The 18,117-nt window shown below is 39.1% G+C and overlaps 2 protein-coding genes across 5 annotated transcripts in view; both read left to right on the top strand.

Annotated features, from left to right (window-relative positions):
* The first annotated feature begins 118 nt into the window (after nt 1–118).
* Nucleotides 119–9,476, top strand: rxylt1 (ribitol xylosyltransferase 1). 2 transcript variants are annotated; one of them, XM_054777478.1, is made up of 6 exons: nt 119–361; nt 468–653; nt 3,142–3,244; nt 3,321–3,635; nt 6,907–7,077; nt 7,148–9,476. In XM_054777478.1, exons 1-6 carry the CDS (start codon nt 217–219, stop codon nt 7,548–7,550), a joined length of 1,323 nt encoding a protein of 440 aa, XP_054633453.1. In that variant the 5' UTR covers nt 119–216; the 3' UTR covers nt 7,551–9,476. The 2 variants fall into 2 exon arrangements, with proteins under 2 accessions (XP_054633453.1, XP_054633454.1); XM_054777479.1 differs by lacking the exons at nt 119–361; nt 468–653; nt 3,142–3,244 and having other exon boundaries at nt 3,529–3,655.
* Nucleotides 9,477–10,875: 1,399 nt separating this feature from the next.
* srgap1a (SLIT-ROBO Rho GTPase activating protein 1a) overlaps nt 10,876–18,117 on the top strand; it is a 94,129-nt gene continuing 86,887 nt past the window's right edge. For 2 of the 3 annotated variants that reach the window (XM_054775368.1, XM_054775371.1), the window contains exon 1: nt 10,876–11,429. In XM_054775368.1, the coding sequence (XP_054631343.1) occupies nt 11,366–11,429 (64 nt within the window). In that variant the 5' untranslated portion in view covers nt 10,876–11,365. The remainder of the gene's footprint in view (nt 11,430–18,117) is intronic. The other variant, XM_054775369.1, reaches the window with a different exon arrangement.

Genomic DNA, 18,117 nt, shown 5'->3' with positions numbered 1-18,117 from the left:
GTAATAATCAGAAAAATAAAATATGCATTTCTTTGCGTTTGAGATACATTTAATTTAAATACAGATATTTAAGCATTTTAATAAAATGACTTTTACAGGCATATACCAAGGGCAACTGTATTTGCGTATCCTCGTGATGTAAACAAGGGTCCTTTCACAAAAAATGGAAGAAGAGGTGCATAATGGTGACACAAAACGGAACAAAAACTGGGAAAAATGAAAATACCAAAGCGAAAACTATTTCTTTTCATAATCTTTGCATATGTAGCGTTCTCACTCTATGCTGCGTACAATGTATTTTTTAGCAACAAAATCATCTCCCGCGTTCACAGGGTAGTGAAGAAAGAGGCAGGACCCTCAGGTATTTTCACAAAAATACGATGCACTCGCTCTATATACACTATCTGGAAAGCTAAATTATTGTTTTGCATTTAAATAACAGTCAAGGCGATCTGTTGTGTTTGCAGGAGGTGTTCGAGATGGCGGGGCTGCTGCAGTCTTAGCAGACGAATGGAATCCGTGGGAGGATGAACAGGTGGAATACAACTCCGACCTGAATAAAAAGAGAGAGGCCTTCAAACAGCATATGGCACGGATCGAAAAGAACAAACCCAAAAGATATAAAGTCCAGATTTGGGGTAAAGCAGCCATAGGTGAGCTATGTTTCAATGACCCAGGTGCAGGCTTCCTCCCACATTCCCAAAAACATGAATATGAGGTTAATTGGAGACTTTTAAATTGTCCATGGTGTGAATGTGAGCGTCTACGGCAGGGGTCTCAAACTCAATTTCACTGGGGATCACTGGAGGTAGAGTCTGGGTGAGGCTGGGCTGCATCAAGTATTGGGAGTAGGGCTGGGAATCTCAGGGTACCTCACGATACGATACAATTCACAATACATGGCTCACAATAACGCTAAAGGGCCACCTCTCCCCTGGTCCACGTCATAGCACCACTGTTAGTTCAGTGTTGGTGTTTACTTGCCCCTGTAAGTATGTATGTAACACTGAGCTTGCCCGGATGTTTCAGGCTGCAGTTACACTAGTCTTTGATGTCCAGTCGCGGCTGCAAGATACGATTTGGTGGGCCACAAATGGCCCGCGAGCCGCGAGTTTGAGACCCCTGGTCTACGGTGTGTCTGGATGACAGAGGTGTGGACTCGAGTCACAATTTTGATGACTGTGGATTCGACATGACTTTCACATCACTGACTAAGATTTAACTCTGATGACTCAAAAATACTTGAGCTTTTTTTACACAAATTTCTTCAACATGAAAACCCCTAACTGTGCAGTGGTTTTTTTTGCGTTAATGCACAAATTAAATTAAAATCTGACTAATTTTAGGATAAATGTTGTTGGTCACTGCAAACTTGTTCAGTCTCAGCTCCACTTGATGAGAGTGATGGGTTCAGCAGCCACCTTTTTCTTGATTTTTTTTTTTTTATTTTTGCCTTTAGGATCTTAAGCCTAAGTCACAATTGGACATACAGTTTTTTTGGGCCGTGTGATTTTTGCTGCATTTTTTTGTTTTGTTTCTGGAGAACGTAGCTGCGGTGACCATGAAGGAGTACGATCTCGACGAACGTGTCTCGAATGTCTAAACGTGCGTTGGCCGCACTAATTACTTATGTGGGCTGTACGTGTGGCACAAAATTGCCATTGACCAGCAAAACATACAAAAGACACACAAAGACGTACAACGTGCGTAAGTTTGTCTTGCAACCTGAAAAAAACATAAGCACCCGTAGAGTTAGTTTGACATGACAAAAAACCTCTGCCGCCAGTCTATGGCTACAAAATGAGCACGTCACACACGCGTGTGGTCCTTGCTTTTTTTGTACGTAGACCAGCCATAGGAGCCCGTGCGACCGGTTGTGACCTAGGCTTTTTTCCTAACTTTCCATAATGTTTTTTTGTTATAAACACTTGACAGTGCTTTTGACTTGTAAGGACTGGAAAATATCAAGCCTATGACTTCGGATTTGACTGAATCTGTTGTCTTGACTGAGACTTGACTTGGATTTGCATGCCTTTACTTGAGCCTTGGGATGACAGTCGTCCCTCGCTCCATTGCGGTTCGAACATTGCTCCCTCGCTCTGTTGCAGTTTTTCAAAAACGTGTTAATAAATGATGGCTGTTTCGTGGTTGACCACGGCCTATTTTTAGTAAAAAAAAAAAAGCATATTTAAGCAAATGTTACGTGTTCTTGGCCTAAATTAAGCATTGTCAAGCATAAAAATGAACTAAAATACAAATGCTGTTTAAGGCAATACAAGATGTCGATGAAATTGTACTACACTGGCCGCAGGGTTTGACGAGTAACACGAACCAGACTTGATAGCCAGAGACAGGCTTTTATTATTTTACAATTATTTATCCCACAACAGGCACAATAATAACGTAATAATAAGTCACAGAATAGTCATTATCATCATCATAATAATAACGTGTGCTACTGTTGTGGCCGTACTCCCAAGACATTTATTGAAACACACACGAGCACAAGTCTTATTTGTGTCTTAAATGGCTTATTGTATCTGATTATATCAACTATATTAGGAAATATGAGTGTAAAGCTGACTATACTGTAGGTGTGTTATTTAATATCTAGAGGGCTCTAATAATAAAAAAAATTGTATTTAGAAAGTCATAAACAGGTTTTATAAGCTCTTACTATGAACATATTCAGTTTATTAGTATTGACTCCTACTTCATGGAAATTCACTTATCACACACAGTCTGGTCTGGAACCAATTAACCGCGATAAACGACAGATTACTTTTAAGACTTGAGACTTGCAAAACACTGACTTTCTTCCGCCTCTGCCGAATGGTCTGTCTTTTTGTGCGATCGATTGGCAACCGGTTCGCGCTTCTTGCCCAAAATCAGCCAGGATAGGCTCCAGGTCACCCATGACCCCGAATAAGGGCAAGCCGTGTAGAAGATGGGTGGGTGGATGGCAGTTAAATTGTCTTTTTAAACTCTGAAACACTAAGTAAGTCTGTGTGTTAATACGCTAACCAAATAATCTCATTGTTCTTACGTTACATACATACATTTTTAAATGGTTTAAAAATCCCAGCACAATGTTACTGCGTTTTAATATGAAATGATACGGTTACCATCCCTTATCTGCAGGGCTTTATCTTTGGGAACATATTTTGGAGGGACCCCTCAACCCTACTGACAAGGTAGCACAATGGAGAGAAGGCGAGCTCCAGTCAGGAAAAATTGATTTCAGGTAACAAGTCGCACACGATATCACTTAAGTAGAGCGACATAACCACAATGTTGATTCATTTCCTCCGTCGCTTTAGTTTCTACACAGGTCCGGCCGTCGTCCAGGGTCACGTCCCCCTGGATATGAACAGTCTGGTTGTTGTCTTAAACGGTCGCGAGGAGCAGAAGGTGGCGTACTCCACGCGCTGGTTGGAGCACGTCCAAGCTCTGGTTCATTCCCACACTGTGTCTCACGTGGCTGCCGTCCTGCTGGGCAACGAGCACTGCAACAATGACTGGATTGGCCCGTACCTGAAGAGAAATGGTGGCTTTGTGGACCTGCTCTTTCTCGTGTATGACAGCCCTTGGGTCAACGACAGAGATGTCTTCCAGTGGCCCCTCGGTGTTGCCACGTAAGTTCTCCTTTTTGTCAGTAAGTACGCCACAGCTCGTTCATAATCGACAATCCTGCCTGCATGTCATGTCAGTGTCACGGTGGCCACCACAAGCTGCTCTTTAGTTGCATTTCATTTGCTTATTGATTAACTGTATGGAAGTGTACACTTCACTGCTCCAAGGGGTTTGCTTGGTTGCAGACAGTACGCACACAATGGACAATAATTGCATAGAATTTGTAGGGCTGTCAAAACGGACACTCCGAACATCAAAAGAATGTTTTATTAGTATCAACTTTGGGCTATGTTTTTTTTTTTTTTTTTTTTTTTTTTTTACTTTTTTTATGTTCAAGTATGTCAATCTTTCTAATTGTTCCTCTTGTAATATTAGGCCTTTAGTCTCATGATATTTAGACTTTATTCACAGATTATTCAAACTGTTTCCCAACGTAATTTCCCCAAAATGACACCTTTTATTTTGTTTGTACGACTTTAAAAACAAAACAAAACAAAACAAAACATATTTTGTCCTTAATATTTCAATTCTGTGCTACTAAAATGACATTGTTTTTTCTCATAATATTAGGATTTTTTTCTCGTTAGAATATGACTTTTTTTCCTAATATTTTGACTTTATTCTCATAAAATCGGTTATTTTTTTCATTTCTGTTGTTTGTTGTTGTTTCCAGCGATTTTAACTTTCTTTCTGTAAATTTTCTTCACGTGACTTGATTCCGATAACATTTTTACTTTATTCTTGTATCATTGTAACCTTTTCTGCAACTTTATTCGTCGTTTCGTTTCTCATAATATTAAGATGGAAAAAAAATGTATCTGTTTAATATTTCAAATTTAGGCTACTTAAATGACGTATTTGTTTTGTATCATAATATTACAACATTATTCTCCTAAAATTAAGATTTTTTCTTCTTCAATTGCAGCTTTTTGTCTTGTAGTATTTTCACTTTATTCACATAAAATTACTGCTGATTTTTTTATTTTGTTTGTTTTCTTCTTAAAGTACATTTTCAGAATGTGCCGTGGGCCAATAAAAACTGTAACTCTTAAAACACCTGGCAAAAATTATGGAATCACCAGTCTCGGAGGATGTTCATTCAGTTGTTTTGTAGAGAAAAAGCAGATCACCGACACAAGACTAAAGTCATTTCAACACGAAACACTAAAAGAAATGAAGAAAAACAATTGTGGTAGTCGGTAACGGTTACATTTTTAAACCAAGGAGAGGGAAAAAATTATGGACTCACCCTGTCAATTTTCATTGGTAAAACTAACATCTGCATCACAGGATTATGAAACTTCTTAAAGAAGGTAAATCATCACAGAATTTAGCAAAAGATGTTGATTGTTAACAGTCAGCTGTGTCTAAAATCTGGAACAAGCACAAACAACATGGGACGGTTGTTAAAGGCAGACCAAGGAGCCGACAAAGTGTCAAGAGAGGAAACTTAAAACAATATGTTTTGAAAACGGAAAATGTACAGCAAAACAAATGGGAGGAACCTGGAGTCAAAGTCTGTGACCGAACTGTAAAGAAGGAAATGGAATTCACATACAGAAAAGCTAAACGAAAGTCATCATTAACACCTAAACGGGAAAAAAACAAGGTAGGGGTCGGCTACCCACGGCTCTTCAGCCTTCTTGTTGTGGCTCCCTTCGCACTGCTGGAATATTTTTTAACACACGGGTGAGGAAAATGTGCATTTTTGAAAAGAGTTGAAAAATATCAGACTTTCTGTAAGACCATGAATGCATCATGGCTGAGTTCTGACTGGTCATTGGATGAGCACGAGGAAGGGAGGGAAAGCCGGTATTTGCCTGCCTGGTTGAGAACGTCAGACATGACAAAAGCAACCGCCCCCAGTAAGCTCACCATTAATTTATCCCCCCCATCTCAGAAGAAAATAGTTTTTAATTCTGCACAGATTCTTTTGTCTTCTCCGTCAACGTTGCTGGCTTACCAGTTTGCTTGATATGTGGTGAGAAACAACAAAAAACGTCGAAAAACATTTTCAAAACAAGCACTAATTTTCTTGAAAGGTAGTAATTTATTTCAAAGTACACCTACACATTCCAGTTGTCCCTGTAGTACAGCCCTGCACACGCTGGGCGACCACATAAGTCCACTGATTGATCATTAAGTCGAACAGCGTTAGCCAGCGGCTGTCAATCACTGTGCTGCACATTTTCTTTAGGCTTCCGGTAGCGAGGTAACCAAAGTACTATCACAACCCCGCTGCTTGGTATCCGTTACACGTGCACACTCTACTTACGTCTGTTGTATTCTATTGTAACAGGTAAAATTAAGAAATATTAAAACTTTTAAAATGTTATAATCTATGTTTTGCAGCTACAGACAGTTTTTCTTCAGTGGGCGAGGGGACAGAATGGCTCTTTTGATAGTCAGGGTTGCCGACCCCTGGGCTAAGGAAAAGCAATGGTGGACTGTGGATGACAGGATGAAAGACATATTCAGTGATGAATTGCGAATCTGCACTGGGCAAGGTGATGATGCCTGAGGAAAGCATGCTAGCTTCCACAGTCATTGATGATATGGGGCTGCATGTCAGGTAAAGGCACTGGAAAGATGGCTGTCATTACATCTTCAATAAATGCACAAGTTCACGCTGACATTTTGGATACCTTTCTTATCCCGTCAATTGAAATGATGTGTGGGGATGATGAAATCATTTTTCAAGATGATAATGCATCTTGCCATCGAGGAAAAAAAGACACATGTCAATGTCATGGCCTGCAAATAGTCCCGGATCTCAATCCAAATGAAAATCTGTAGTGGATGTTGAAGGCAATGGTCCATGAGGAGGCTCCAACCTGGAAAGCTGATCTGGCAACAGCAATCAGAGAAAGATGGAGCCAGATTGATGAAGAGTACTGTTTGTCACTCATTCAAGTCCATGCCTCAGAGACCGCAAGCTGTTAAAAAAGCCAGAGGTGGTGCAACAACGTACTAGTGGTGCGTTGAAGTGTTCTTTTGTTTTTGATTTTTATGATTCCATAATTGTTTTCGTCTTACTGACTACCACATTTTTTTTCTTAATTTCTTTTAATGTTTTTTAAAGCCAGAAAGTAGCCGTTTGAAATGCCTTAAGTTTGTTTTTCTACAAAATTAAAGAACTGAATGAGCATCCTCCGAGACTGGTGATTCCATCATTTTTCATTTGAAAACTGTGCATTAACTGTGCGTTAATTTGATTAAAATTTGTAATCATTTGATATTTAAATCCATTCCATTGTCTTTGATCTTGCGCAGGTACCGGCAGTTTCCCATGGTCAGGCCCAATGCCGAGATGATCACCTCCGAAAGGCCATACCTCTGCAATTTCCTAGGAACTGTTTACAAGAATTCTTCCAGAGAAACACTCATGCAGGTTCTGAAACAATCTGGCCTGGAGAAGGATTGCATTACCTCTGCCAGGGAGAAGTAAGTCAAAATGTCATTTGACTGGGACGCTTTACTTTTAAACTCATAAGCATACCTTCTGTGCCTCAAGGTGGCTCCCCCAGGAGACAGCAGAGAGTCTGAAGCGCTATCAGACGTCTCTGGCCCAGAGCGAGCTCACCCTCTGTCCCGTCGGCGTCAACACGGAGTGCTACCGTATCTACGAGGCCTGTTCTTACGGCTCGGTGCCCGTGGTAGAGGATGTGCTGACGCCCGGGACCTGCGCGGCTGGGGCCAGCTCCCCGATGCGTCTCCTGAAAGCGGCGGGAGCACCCTTCGTCTTCATCAGCGATTGGAGGGAGCTTCCAGCCATCCTGGAGAAGGAGAGAGGAATGAGCCAGGAGCAGAGGGTGGACAGGAGGCGGAGGTTGCTGGAGTGGTACGCCACCTTTCGTCAACAAATGAAGGAGAGGTTCACCGAGGTCATCGAGGAGAACTTTTTCAAAAGTGGTTGATTTTGTTACCTCAGGGCGTACTCGCACTAGGACATTCATGCCGTGCCGGATTTCCCTTTGCTTGTCCCATCATTTCTATTCTGCTACAATACTGCAAATCCCCCTAACTTTGTGGATTATTTCGAGTTGTTCCGATTATATAATTTTGCAATGTGGCGGCTGTCAATAATTACTTGCGAGACGAATGATCATATTAATTAATCACATCGTGCTGCAGGTTTTGACTTGTGAATGAGTCTTTGTATTTGACTTCTATTACTAGGATGTCCACAGTGCGGCCCGGGGGGCCATTTGCGGCCTGTGACTTTTTCTTTACCGGCCCACGGCACATTCTAAAAATATAATTTAACAAGAAAACAAAAGCAGCAGTAGCAAAAATGGAAAAAATGAGCAGCAATTTTATGAGAATAAAGTCAAAATTTTAACAGGGAAAAGTTGTAATCTAACAAAAAAGTCATAATTTTAGGAGAATAATAATATCCTAATGTTATTAGGAAAACTAATGTCATTTTAGTAGCATAGAGTTGAAATATTAAAGACAATTTTTTAAAGTTATAATGTCACAAACTAAAGAAAAAAAAGTTGTATTTTTAGGAGAATAATGTCATAATATGAGGAAAAATAATGCTATTTTAGTAGCATAAAATAATGTCAGACATAATATTATTAGAAACATAACGAATAATGTCATTTTTAGAAAATTAGATTGCAGAAAAGGCTATGATGATACAAGAATAAAGTCAAGCTATGAGATTGAAGTCATGATTGCGTGAAGAAAAGACAGTTGAAATTAAAAAAAAAAAGGCCAACAGAAATGGAAAAAATAACACATTTTATGAGGAAAAAGTTACAATTGTATGAAAACAAACTCATAACATTACGAGGAAAAATAATGTTTCAGTAGCATAGAGTTGAAATTTTAAAGACAAAATATGTATATATATATTTTTTTTAGTCATAGTATTGAGAACCAAAATAAAAGTTGTATTTTTTGGAAAAAGTGATTCATAATATGGGTATAAAATCATAATATTCAGAGAAAAAAATTGAAATATTTGACAATTTTAAAAAACTGGAAAATTGAAATAGTTGAAACTTTTAAAAAAAACTGGGAAATTAAGAGCAAAGACCGAAGTTGATGCTAATACACTTTTTCACCTACGTCAGAAAAGCTGAGGTGCAGTTTTTTTTTTCTTGAAAGTTGTATAACTTCTTTCATATCTATACAAAATATCAAGGTGGCCCTTGCATCCTTTCATTTTTCCTTATGTGGCCCTCGCTGGAAAAACGTTTGGACACCCCAGCTGAATTATATTATGACTATAATTAAAGTACTTGTGAGGAATGTTTTACTCATGCATGGATATTCCAGTTGTGCCAGAGGAGGGAAGTACGGTACGGTATGATATGCCTACTGTGAATACGCCCTGAATGTCTCAACACTGATTTATTTATTGTGTGGGCAAGTGGAGAAATGTGGTAGACTTTTTGTGTAGTGAACCTGGTGATTTATCAGTATTCTGTGCAGGCGATTTGAATAATAGTTATGTATTTTGTGAATTAGCGAGAGACTGAGACATGTTTTGGTGTTTATACAATATTTTAAATGTCGACCGTGATGGAATTGTTGAGTCACGTAGATTTATTGGAGCACGAGATGCCTTTACATGCCGAGCTCCGTATATTTTAATTGTATTTTGTACACTTAATCGCCTGACTTTGAGAAAACGCTGCAACACAGCAGTAGAAACAGATGAACGTTGTTATGTACTTGAGCATTGTTTGGAAAAATCGATTTTGTATCGGTGTGTTGAAAGTGGAGAAATGGATGTTGCATGTGTAAATTATTTTTTGTTAAAAAGTGGCTTTATTTATTATCGGTGCTGTGTTGCATGGATGTTTTTTAGTCGGTGCAATAAAATCAAGGTGAGCTTCTATGACAGCTTCAGGAGTATTATTTTGTCCTGCAGATGGCGCCACGGTCCAATGTGCGACAGGAATGTTGGCGATGAATCCACTTTACACCATAAATGAACTCATTTAGCTTCCTGCCAACGTCAAAAGAAATTCACATTATAGTTTGACTTTATTTTCGACCTTTTTCGTAACCAAATTTTCCAAAAATTACAATTTTTTTTGTTTTTTTGTTTCTCATAATATGGTTATAAAATATATTTTTCATTAATATTTTAACTTGCTACTAACATAATAAACTTTTCTTGTTAGAGTACAACTTTTTTCTCTTTGTATTTTGACTTTACTCTTGTAAAATTATTAGAGATTTTTCCTTTTTCACTGTTGCTCTTTTTCTGTAAGTTGTTATACAACATAAAGTGGCAAGAAATACCTCACTACTGAATATAGCAAAATGTGCTCTGGACCAAAAATCACTCCATACTCTCTATTGCTCTCTGGTATTACCATATCTAACTTATTGTGTGGCGATATGGGGAAATAACTATAAAAGTACATGTCACTCGCTAACTGTACTACAAAAAAGGTCAGTTAGGATCATTCATAACGCCGCTTATAGAGAACATACTAGCCCTTTGTCTAATCACTCTATAGACTTTTCTCAGACATTGCTGCAGACGAACCAAAGATTCATTTACAAGCTCGCAAGCAAGCAAGCTAGCAATGACACAGGAAACACGGTGGCACAGTGCAAGGAGATTGATTGACAATGGTCTACAGCCAATCAGGACGTAGAAAACAATGGGCGGTGCAGACAGACGAGAGAGGGAAGAGATAGACACTCGACTTCCCACAATGCAATTCTTCTTAAGTATATATATATACTGTAATAATACTGTAATTAAAAAAGCACTAAAAAAATCATCAAAATCATCCAATTATGTTACTGTCAACTATTAACCTTTTCATCAGTTAGAATTAAATATTTATTATTATTTATGATGACTGTTGTATAATTTATTTACAGTCACTATAAACATTGACTCCTATTGTACCACATTGTTATACTGCCTTATTATTTTCCTATGTATTTTAAAATTGGCAAAGAAAAAATGTTATGTTTATTGCTATTATGTTACGTGAGGCATACTAGTGGGATATATTATTTAGCTTTTATCAATGTATAGTCTTAGGGAGGGTTCCAATGGAGTGCACAGCATGGTATGCATGTAAATCAATACATGTGACCAATAAACTTGAATCGTGACTCTTGAACTTTCCTGTGTGTGTGTGTGTGTGTGTGTGTGTGTGCGTGTGTATGTGTGTGTGTGTGTGTGTGTGTGTGTGTGTATGTGTGTTGATCCCTCCCTCCCTCTCTCTCCCCCCCTCTCCCAGTCTGCCTGGCTCTAGCTGCTGAGTTCTGCAGCAGTCAGTCCACCGGGCCTTCCCACTCCGCCGGGAGTTACCAAGGGGTGAGAAAGCTTCCAGGGAGAGGGGGAGGTGTTTGCCTGGCTGTGTGTGTCCGAGCTGCAAACAACCAAAAGCGGACATACACGACAATTTAAGTGGATTTCAATGCGCGTTGACGCTGTGTTTGGGCACTACTTTCCTACGCGGTGCTAACTGCGGACGATGCTCCTCCACCAAGCCGCTGAAACTTGCGTGATTGTGTGATTTTTTTTCACCCCCCATTCTCTCTCTCTCGTCACACTGGTGGCAAAGAGATTGGAGCTGGATTTGCACACTAAGAAGGAAGATTATCAATCAAGAAGTGATCGGTTTTTTCTTTATGCTGGGGAGTTCATCATTTTGTCCTCGCTTGGGATGCATCGCTGGTTGTAGCGCCTCCAGCTTGTTGACAAGCACTTTCTGAGCGATTTTTCAACAACAACAAGCAGAAGATGTCTTCGCCGAGGTTCAAAAAGGATAAAGAGATCATCGCCGACTACGAGAGTCAAGTGAAAGGTAAGAGACAAGTGGAACGTTAGTTACAAGTGCAGCCAAGCTAGTGCATCACCGAGGCTAGTAAGCTAGTGAGTGAAAAAGTTTGGAATGCATGACCACCAGCAGTGTTCTATCCTAAAGACGCACACATTCTTTTAAAATGTAAAAAAACCCACATTAAATAGCCTGGCCTGTATACATTAGCATTTTCCTGCGGAGTCTGTTTGTGCTTTAAGGCCACTAATGTCCCTAAATGTTTCCTATCTAACCTCACCGCTCATCTAATTGTATTGTAAGTAAATGGGTCATTCAAATTGGTTGAAGTCGTCCCAGCATTGTTCCTTTCTGAAAAGGAAAAGCACATGTTGAAGCAGTACACCTGTATGGAGATCCGGTGTACTGTATTACTCAGGGGCACTTCAGAGGAGATGGTGTTTCTTTTGTTTACCACTGTTGCACAAATCCCTGCTTGGAGTACAACTTAGTTTCCCCAAAGTTTACCCAGCCGAGGCACAGACCACGCACAAAAAGTTTGGGATATTCGACTCTCAGGTGAGATTTCAGGATGAAGTTAAATTGCACCTAATTTGGCCTTCCATAAACTTCTGAAGGCACACGTCCAACTGTTCAGTGTTGCAGTATTTTTTTGCACAACTTGCTGCTCTCTAACGAGAGACTGAACAACAACATTGACAACACGTGTGTGATCCAGGAGTCCACCAAAGTGGACTGTTTAAAAAAACAATTCTAATCCAGCCAGAAAATGTATTGGTCGATTCACAGGTTACACACCCGTTGGGGAATTTGACAGTCATTTTTTGTTGTTGTTGTTAGAAGACAGCAAGTTGTGCAAGAAGTACAAAATTTTAGGTTTAAGTGCACATTTTTAGGAATCACTGACTACAATGCTATCCTAGCCTGCCCTTTTCTTTCTGACATATAACTTACTCTTAAATACATACTGACCGACACAGGAAAAAGGCAATTGGCTGCTCCAGGGTTACCATGGGGACTTGGCTTTTATGCAATCAGCTCTGTTCATCTGCAGGCTAAAACACAGTAGGACACAGGTGTCAAACTCAAGGCCACGGGGGCCAGATTTGGCCAGCCATATTGTTTTATGCAGCCCGCGAAAGCCCAGAAATAATGCACGTCAAAAAATTAGAATATCTACAGGCATGTCAAAAAGACACATATGTTTTTTTTCATTATTTAAATGTATTATTTTTTTACTATTATTTAACAAAATTATGTTTTTGTATTTTTTTTGTAATTTTTTTTTTCATCTTCTTCCACTTGTGAAATTGTATTTGTACTTTTTAAAAAATATATTTGTATTAAGTTAAAATAATAATTCTAAAAAGCCCTGAAATAATGCACGTCAATAAGACACATATTTTAAAATTATTTAATTGTATTATAAAAAAATATATACTTTTATATATATATTTCAAATTTATAATTTTTTTTTTTTTTTTTTTACTTTTGACAAGATATTTATATTAAATTAAGATAGAAACAATAATTTCAAAAGCCCTGAAATAATGCACGGCAAAAGTCACATATTTTTTAAATTGTTTTATTTTATAATTTTTGTATTATTGTTTTGAAATATTTTTTTATATATTTCAATTGTATTATTTTTTTACTGATTTTATTATTCACATATATATATAAGTCACATATTTTTAAAATTATTTTATTTGATTGATTTGATTATTTGATATTTGGTGTTATTTAAAAAAATATTTTTTCTATATTTAAATTTTATTATTTCATTCATCCATCTTCTTCTGCTTATCCGAAATTGTATTGTTTTTACTTTATAAAATATATTCATACTATATTAAGTTAAAAATAATAATAATTTCATAAAAGCCCTGAAATATGGACTTTAACTACATATTTTTACAGTTTTATTTTATTCATTTTAGTATTATTTAAATATATATATATTTATATATTTTAATTTTATTATTCCATTCATCCATCTTCGGCTTATGCGAAATCGTATTTATTTTTACTTCTAAAATATATTTATATTATCTTGAGTTTAAAAATAAAATAAAATAAATAAAAAAAAAACACTTCATCTTCTTGCTAAATGTTCTGTCAATTTATTGCATGCAATTGGAGATTCTTTTTTTTTTGTCAAACACCATTTAAATTGAATTATACTGTAGTTGTGCATTCTGCTTGGCATTTCTTTCAATGTAAGTTTGTTGGTAAAACAATACAAAATTAAAATGATAATAATCCATCCATTTTCTATACCGGGGGTATGCTAGAGCCTATCCAAGCTGACTTCAGGCAGGGTACACCCTGGACTGGTCGCCAGCCAATCACAGGACACATGTAGACAAACAACCATTCCCACCTATGGACAATTTAGGCCCTGTCCACACGGAAACGTTCCTGGGATTTTTATTTTGTGGGTTGAAAAAAATTGCGTCAACACTGTGCCGGATTAGTAAATAGCAGTATCCAGACGGGAACGCATCACTGGGTGAAAACGATGTAATACACAAGGCACACCTATGTGCGGCGCTGTAAACAGACACGCAGACGGAGCCACATGACACACCAAACTATAGAAGAAGAAAGAACGCATGCGCATGAGTCCGCCGTCTGGTTTCCAAAGCTCATCTAGACTTACGACGAAGTGAAATTACTTTGGGGTGAGTCGTGTCCTTCGAAATACTCAGATATTATGTTGGCTTGTCAACATAATATGGGATGTGGGAGTACCCGGACACCGAGGTACGAAACCATATGTTTCAGATCTCCCGACTGTGTGGCTAATATGCTAATGTGGTTTCACAGGCGGCCCTCTGAGGGTAACCGTAACGGCACTGTTAGACGCCCCTGCAGTAAAACCTCTGAGGTCAATACACTCCAGGCGGCGGTGAGCAGGGTGAGGGTCTAAAGTGAACCGTGCTGCTTGAGGAGTTGGGGTATTTGCATGTGCTTGAACAAAAGGCTGTCATTGCAAGAAATGCTGTGAGGCTGATCAAGGGATGATGATTCACAGTCATAGGGGATGTTGGTTGAACCTGATACGGCGATGAGTATCTTCCCTATTGGTCATGCAACATCAACCTGCTGCTCAGAATAGCTGTTGTCAGGTCGAAGATAGAAAATCTTGATTAATCGCCTTAGTTAATATTTATTAAACGAGAAGCATACGTACTACAAGTAAGTGGTTTTGTTCATGTGTCGTAGCACAGTTCAGCTCAGATGCACATGCACGTGGGCTTGTTGTAGATTGAAAGTATGTGGGGAGCATTTATAGTGCAGATGCATGCCGCTAGCTATTTGCTTAGAGCACCGTTTCAGCTGGTCAATATTTGACGTCTTTGAGTGTTGTCTTTGGAGAATCACACATTGTGAGGTAATATAGGCAATATTAGGGTGTATGTTGACAATGGAGACTTCCAGTGGAAAATCTGTTGAGATGAAAGCATCGTTTTATTGTTCCTGTTATTTTTCCCCACAGATTTACTGACATTGGCCTTGCAGGAGTAGATTCATGAAAAATAGCTGTGCTGCTTACTCACTGTAAAAGTTTTCCATTTGTGTGTGGCTCTCTGGCAACATAATCCATTTGGTTTGAGAGTAAAATTGATCCACAATGGACTTGTTACATAAAGCTGGTCACTGGTCATGGCTGAAGGCTGGCAGCAGGATAAAAGTGGTTAAAGATGAACAGCATATGCACTCCTGGCAGAGGTGCCCTTGAGCAAGACACACGCTGCAACTCCCCCAAGTGCTTGTCGGCTACTGGAAAGCTCAGACATTGTTTTTGAGGAAATAATTGCAAGGTTTCAGGTCCAAGGACTTGGGGATGACATGAAGTATTGTGTTTTCATAAGGCTCTTGATTTAGCTGCGGTAAAAAGTTTAATGAGTTGCAGTGGTATTATGCGCAGTGGCATCTGCTGTGAAGATACCCAGAGGCTGAGTGTGTTGAACAGACACTGTTTACTCAGGCTGGGAAAAACAAGCAACCAAGAAAACACTTTCCGGTCCATTCTCTGGTCCACTTGTTGTTTGGTCTCATTTTTCCAATGATCTAACTGTATGATGACTCCATTTGCATAACTCCATTGATTCATAATCTGAGGGCTTTTGAGATTTTGAGTGTGGACATGTGACATGTGGTCAGATATGACAAAGGAGCTATGTGACAGCATATTCATTCCTTTTTTTCTCCAAATTCTCCCCCAAAAAATCAACCAGCATCTTATTTACTACAGACAGTAATGGCATTACCTTCTGTCTAATCTTATCGGAGAAGATTACTTATACTGTTGTTAACTTCACTCAAAAATAATAAAGTGGAACCTTGGTTAGGGTCCTTAATCTGTACGGAAACGTACTCTAACCAAATACATTTTCCCCAAAACAAATGATGTAAATCCAATTCATAAGTTCCAGAAAACCAAGGACCGTAACACAAAATCGTTGTGGAATAGTGCATAATATAGACCAAATAGAGTCCTCAATTATGAAAAAAAATTCTAAAAATGCATAGAATGATGGTTGCGGAAGCTAATTGGTGATTATTACTGATGTTATCTTTAATGAATGTGTGCAGTTTGATGAGTTTCTGTCCTCTGGGAACCGATCCATTTTGCCATTGTCTGCTTTTCAGAAAGTACTGAACATCCGACGACTAGTAAGAGAGGGCAAAGTATAAATGAGCAGACTCACACCCATAAATATACCCGTAAATATTGTTAAGGATCTGTAATGTATGATGATGTTGTTTTCTTTGAGCTGTTAATTATACCATGTTACCTAAATGGAATGACTGGCATTCTTTGGTTTGTTTTTATTACCAGAGTTGTAGTTAAACTTTTGAAGTGCGCGCGCGCATGTGTGTGTGTGTGTGTGTGTGCGCGCCCATGTTTAATTCTTTTGAAGTGCGATTGAAACGTGTGTCATCTCAAGCGCAAAAATCCACACAAAAATCCCAGCACAACCTTGAGCTCATGTTACTTTTAGTATAATTTACACAGAGACAAAGGTGCAACAGGCTGCTGCACCGATAAGCCTTATGTAGCTTACTGGCACGGGCCAATAAAAAAAAAAAAAAAAGCCGTGGACCGCAAATGGCCCCCTGCTGCACTTTGGACACCTCTGGCTTAGCAGTAGGAATCGTGACACCTCCTGAAGTGGTTCTTTTGAACATCACACACCACTAACACACATACCATCTGTTTTCACTATTCCTGCATCTAACTGTGAGCGTGTCTATGGTGCATTTCCACTTTGTGGTATGGCATTGGGTGTGGTGTTGTGTACAAGCGTGTGCATGGGTGGTTGAATGATGTTATTGACAGCACCATCTGTGGCCACTCGCACTTTCTGCAACTTTAATCAACTCTGCAGAACCTAACCAAAGCCTCACTTTTCCTGCTGCGCTTCTCAATAAAGCCACAAAGGCCACCAGGACATTGAGGCGCCCCTCCCCCATCACCTCCCCCTCCCACAAAAGTGCAAACTGGCCTTTTCAATAGCCTACAGATTGTGCAACATCACTATAATAGCAAGCCCACCATCATGCACCCTACTTTTTAAAACAAAACAAACACTGGCATACACCGTATTGGCGATTTAGAATTATAAAGCGAACAGGAATTTTAGGGTTGTAGACTCCATTTCAACAGCTGCAATGTAACTGGCAAAGGTTGATTCAGTCAAACTCACTGTGATGGCACACTTGGTGGAAAAAGTTCTACTTCTGAATGAATAGTTCAGAAACAGAGGAAGTACTGTATATACACTGTTCTTTGCTAGTCTGGTCCTAGTCTCTCTGCTGTTGGTGTCGGGACATGGAGAGGGATCTCGCAACGTGCCGGTAATTAGCTGGATGAGATTCAATGTGCAGCATTGCCTTGCAGTAGCTGACAGAAAGTACCACCGCGTTAATAGAATTTGGACTGAGATTGGAGAGAAAGTAAATGGAGGAATTAAAGTGATGAGAGAAATTAACAGAAAAGCAGGGAGAGAGGGGGTCTAAGTAGGATTTTGAGAGATTTTTGCTACTTTAATTCCTTTGAATGGCTGCTGGACTCCAAGCAGATGGAGGGACATGAAGGCAGACAGACACAGTTTGACCATCAGGCCATTCTGCTGCCTGCCTCCTCGTAGTACTGGATTAGTGGCAAGGAAATTGCAGGGGGAGGGGGTGAGGCGATATGAGGTCAGTGCAAGAATAAGTGGTGGGTGTCTTAAGCTCCGACTGGTATTCATCTGCCACATTTAATATGTCTTGTGTTTACTACTGGTTTATAAATATGAGTAGAAATGTGCAATCAGCCCACAGTTTTCAGTTTTTTCGGGTCAGGCGGTGGGGGCATTCTAAAACAGCATTCTAAGAGTTATTCTATGAAATGCCATATAAATAGGGCAGCAACTCACCAGTAGTAGTAGTAATAGTAATAGTAGTAGTAGTTGTAGTAATAGTAGTAGTAGTAGTCCATTAAATCTTAAGCTTGTTTCGATCAATCGAGTAATGAGTTAGGCCCTAGACCAGGGGTGTCCAAAGTGCGGCCCCCGCAGTGTATTTTTGAATGGCCAGAGGCACAATGTAAAAAATAAATAACAAAAAAAAGAAACAGCAAAAATTGCAAAAACAGAGCAAAAGCGCAGAACTTTTACCCCCCAAAATTGCAAAATTTTTATTAGTCTTTTTTTCTTTTTAC

Source organism: Dunckerocampus dactyliophorus, chromosome 5 (assembly GCF_027744805.1).
Source record: "Dunckerocampus dactyliophorus isolate RoL2022-P2 chromosome 5, RoL_Ddac_1.1, whole genome shotgun sequence".
Taxonomy (NCBI): Eukaryota; Metazoa; Chordata; class Actinopteri; order Syngnathiformes; family Syngnathidae; genus Dunckerocampus; species Dunckerocampus dactyliophorus.
The sequence above is the reverse complement of the archived record's forward strand: the minus strand, read 5'-3'. Positions and strand labels throughout refer to the sequence as shown.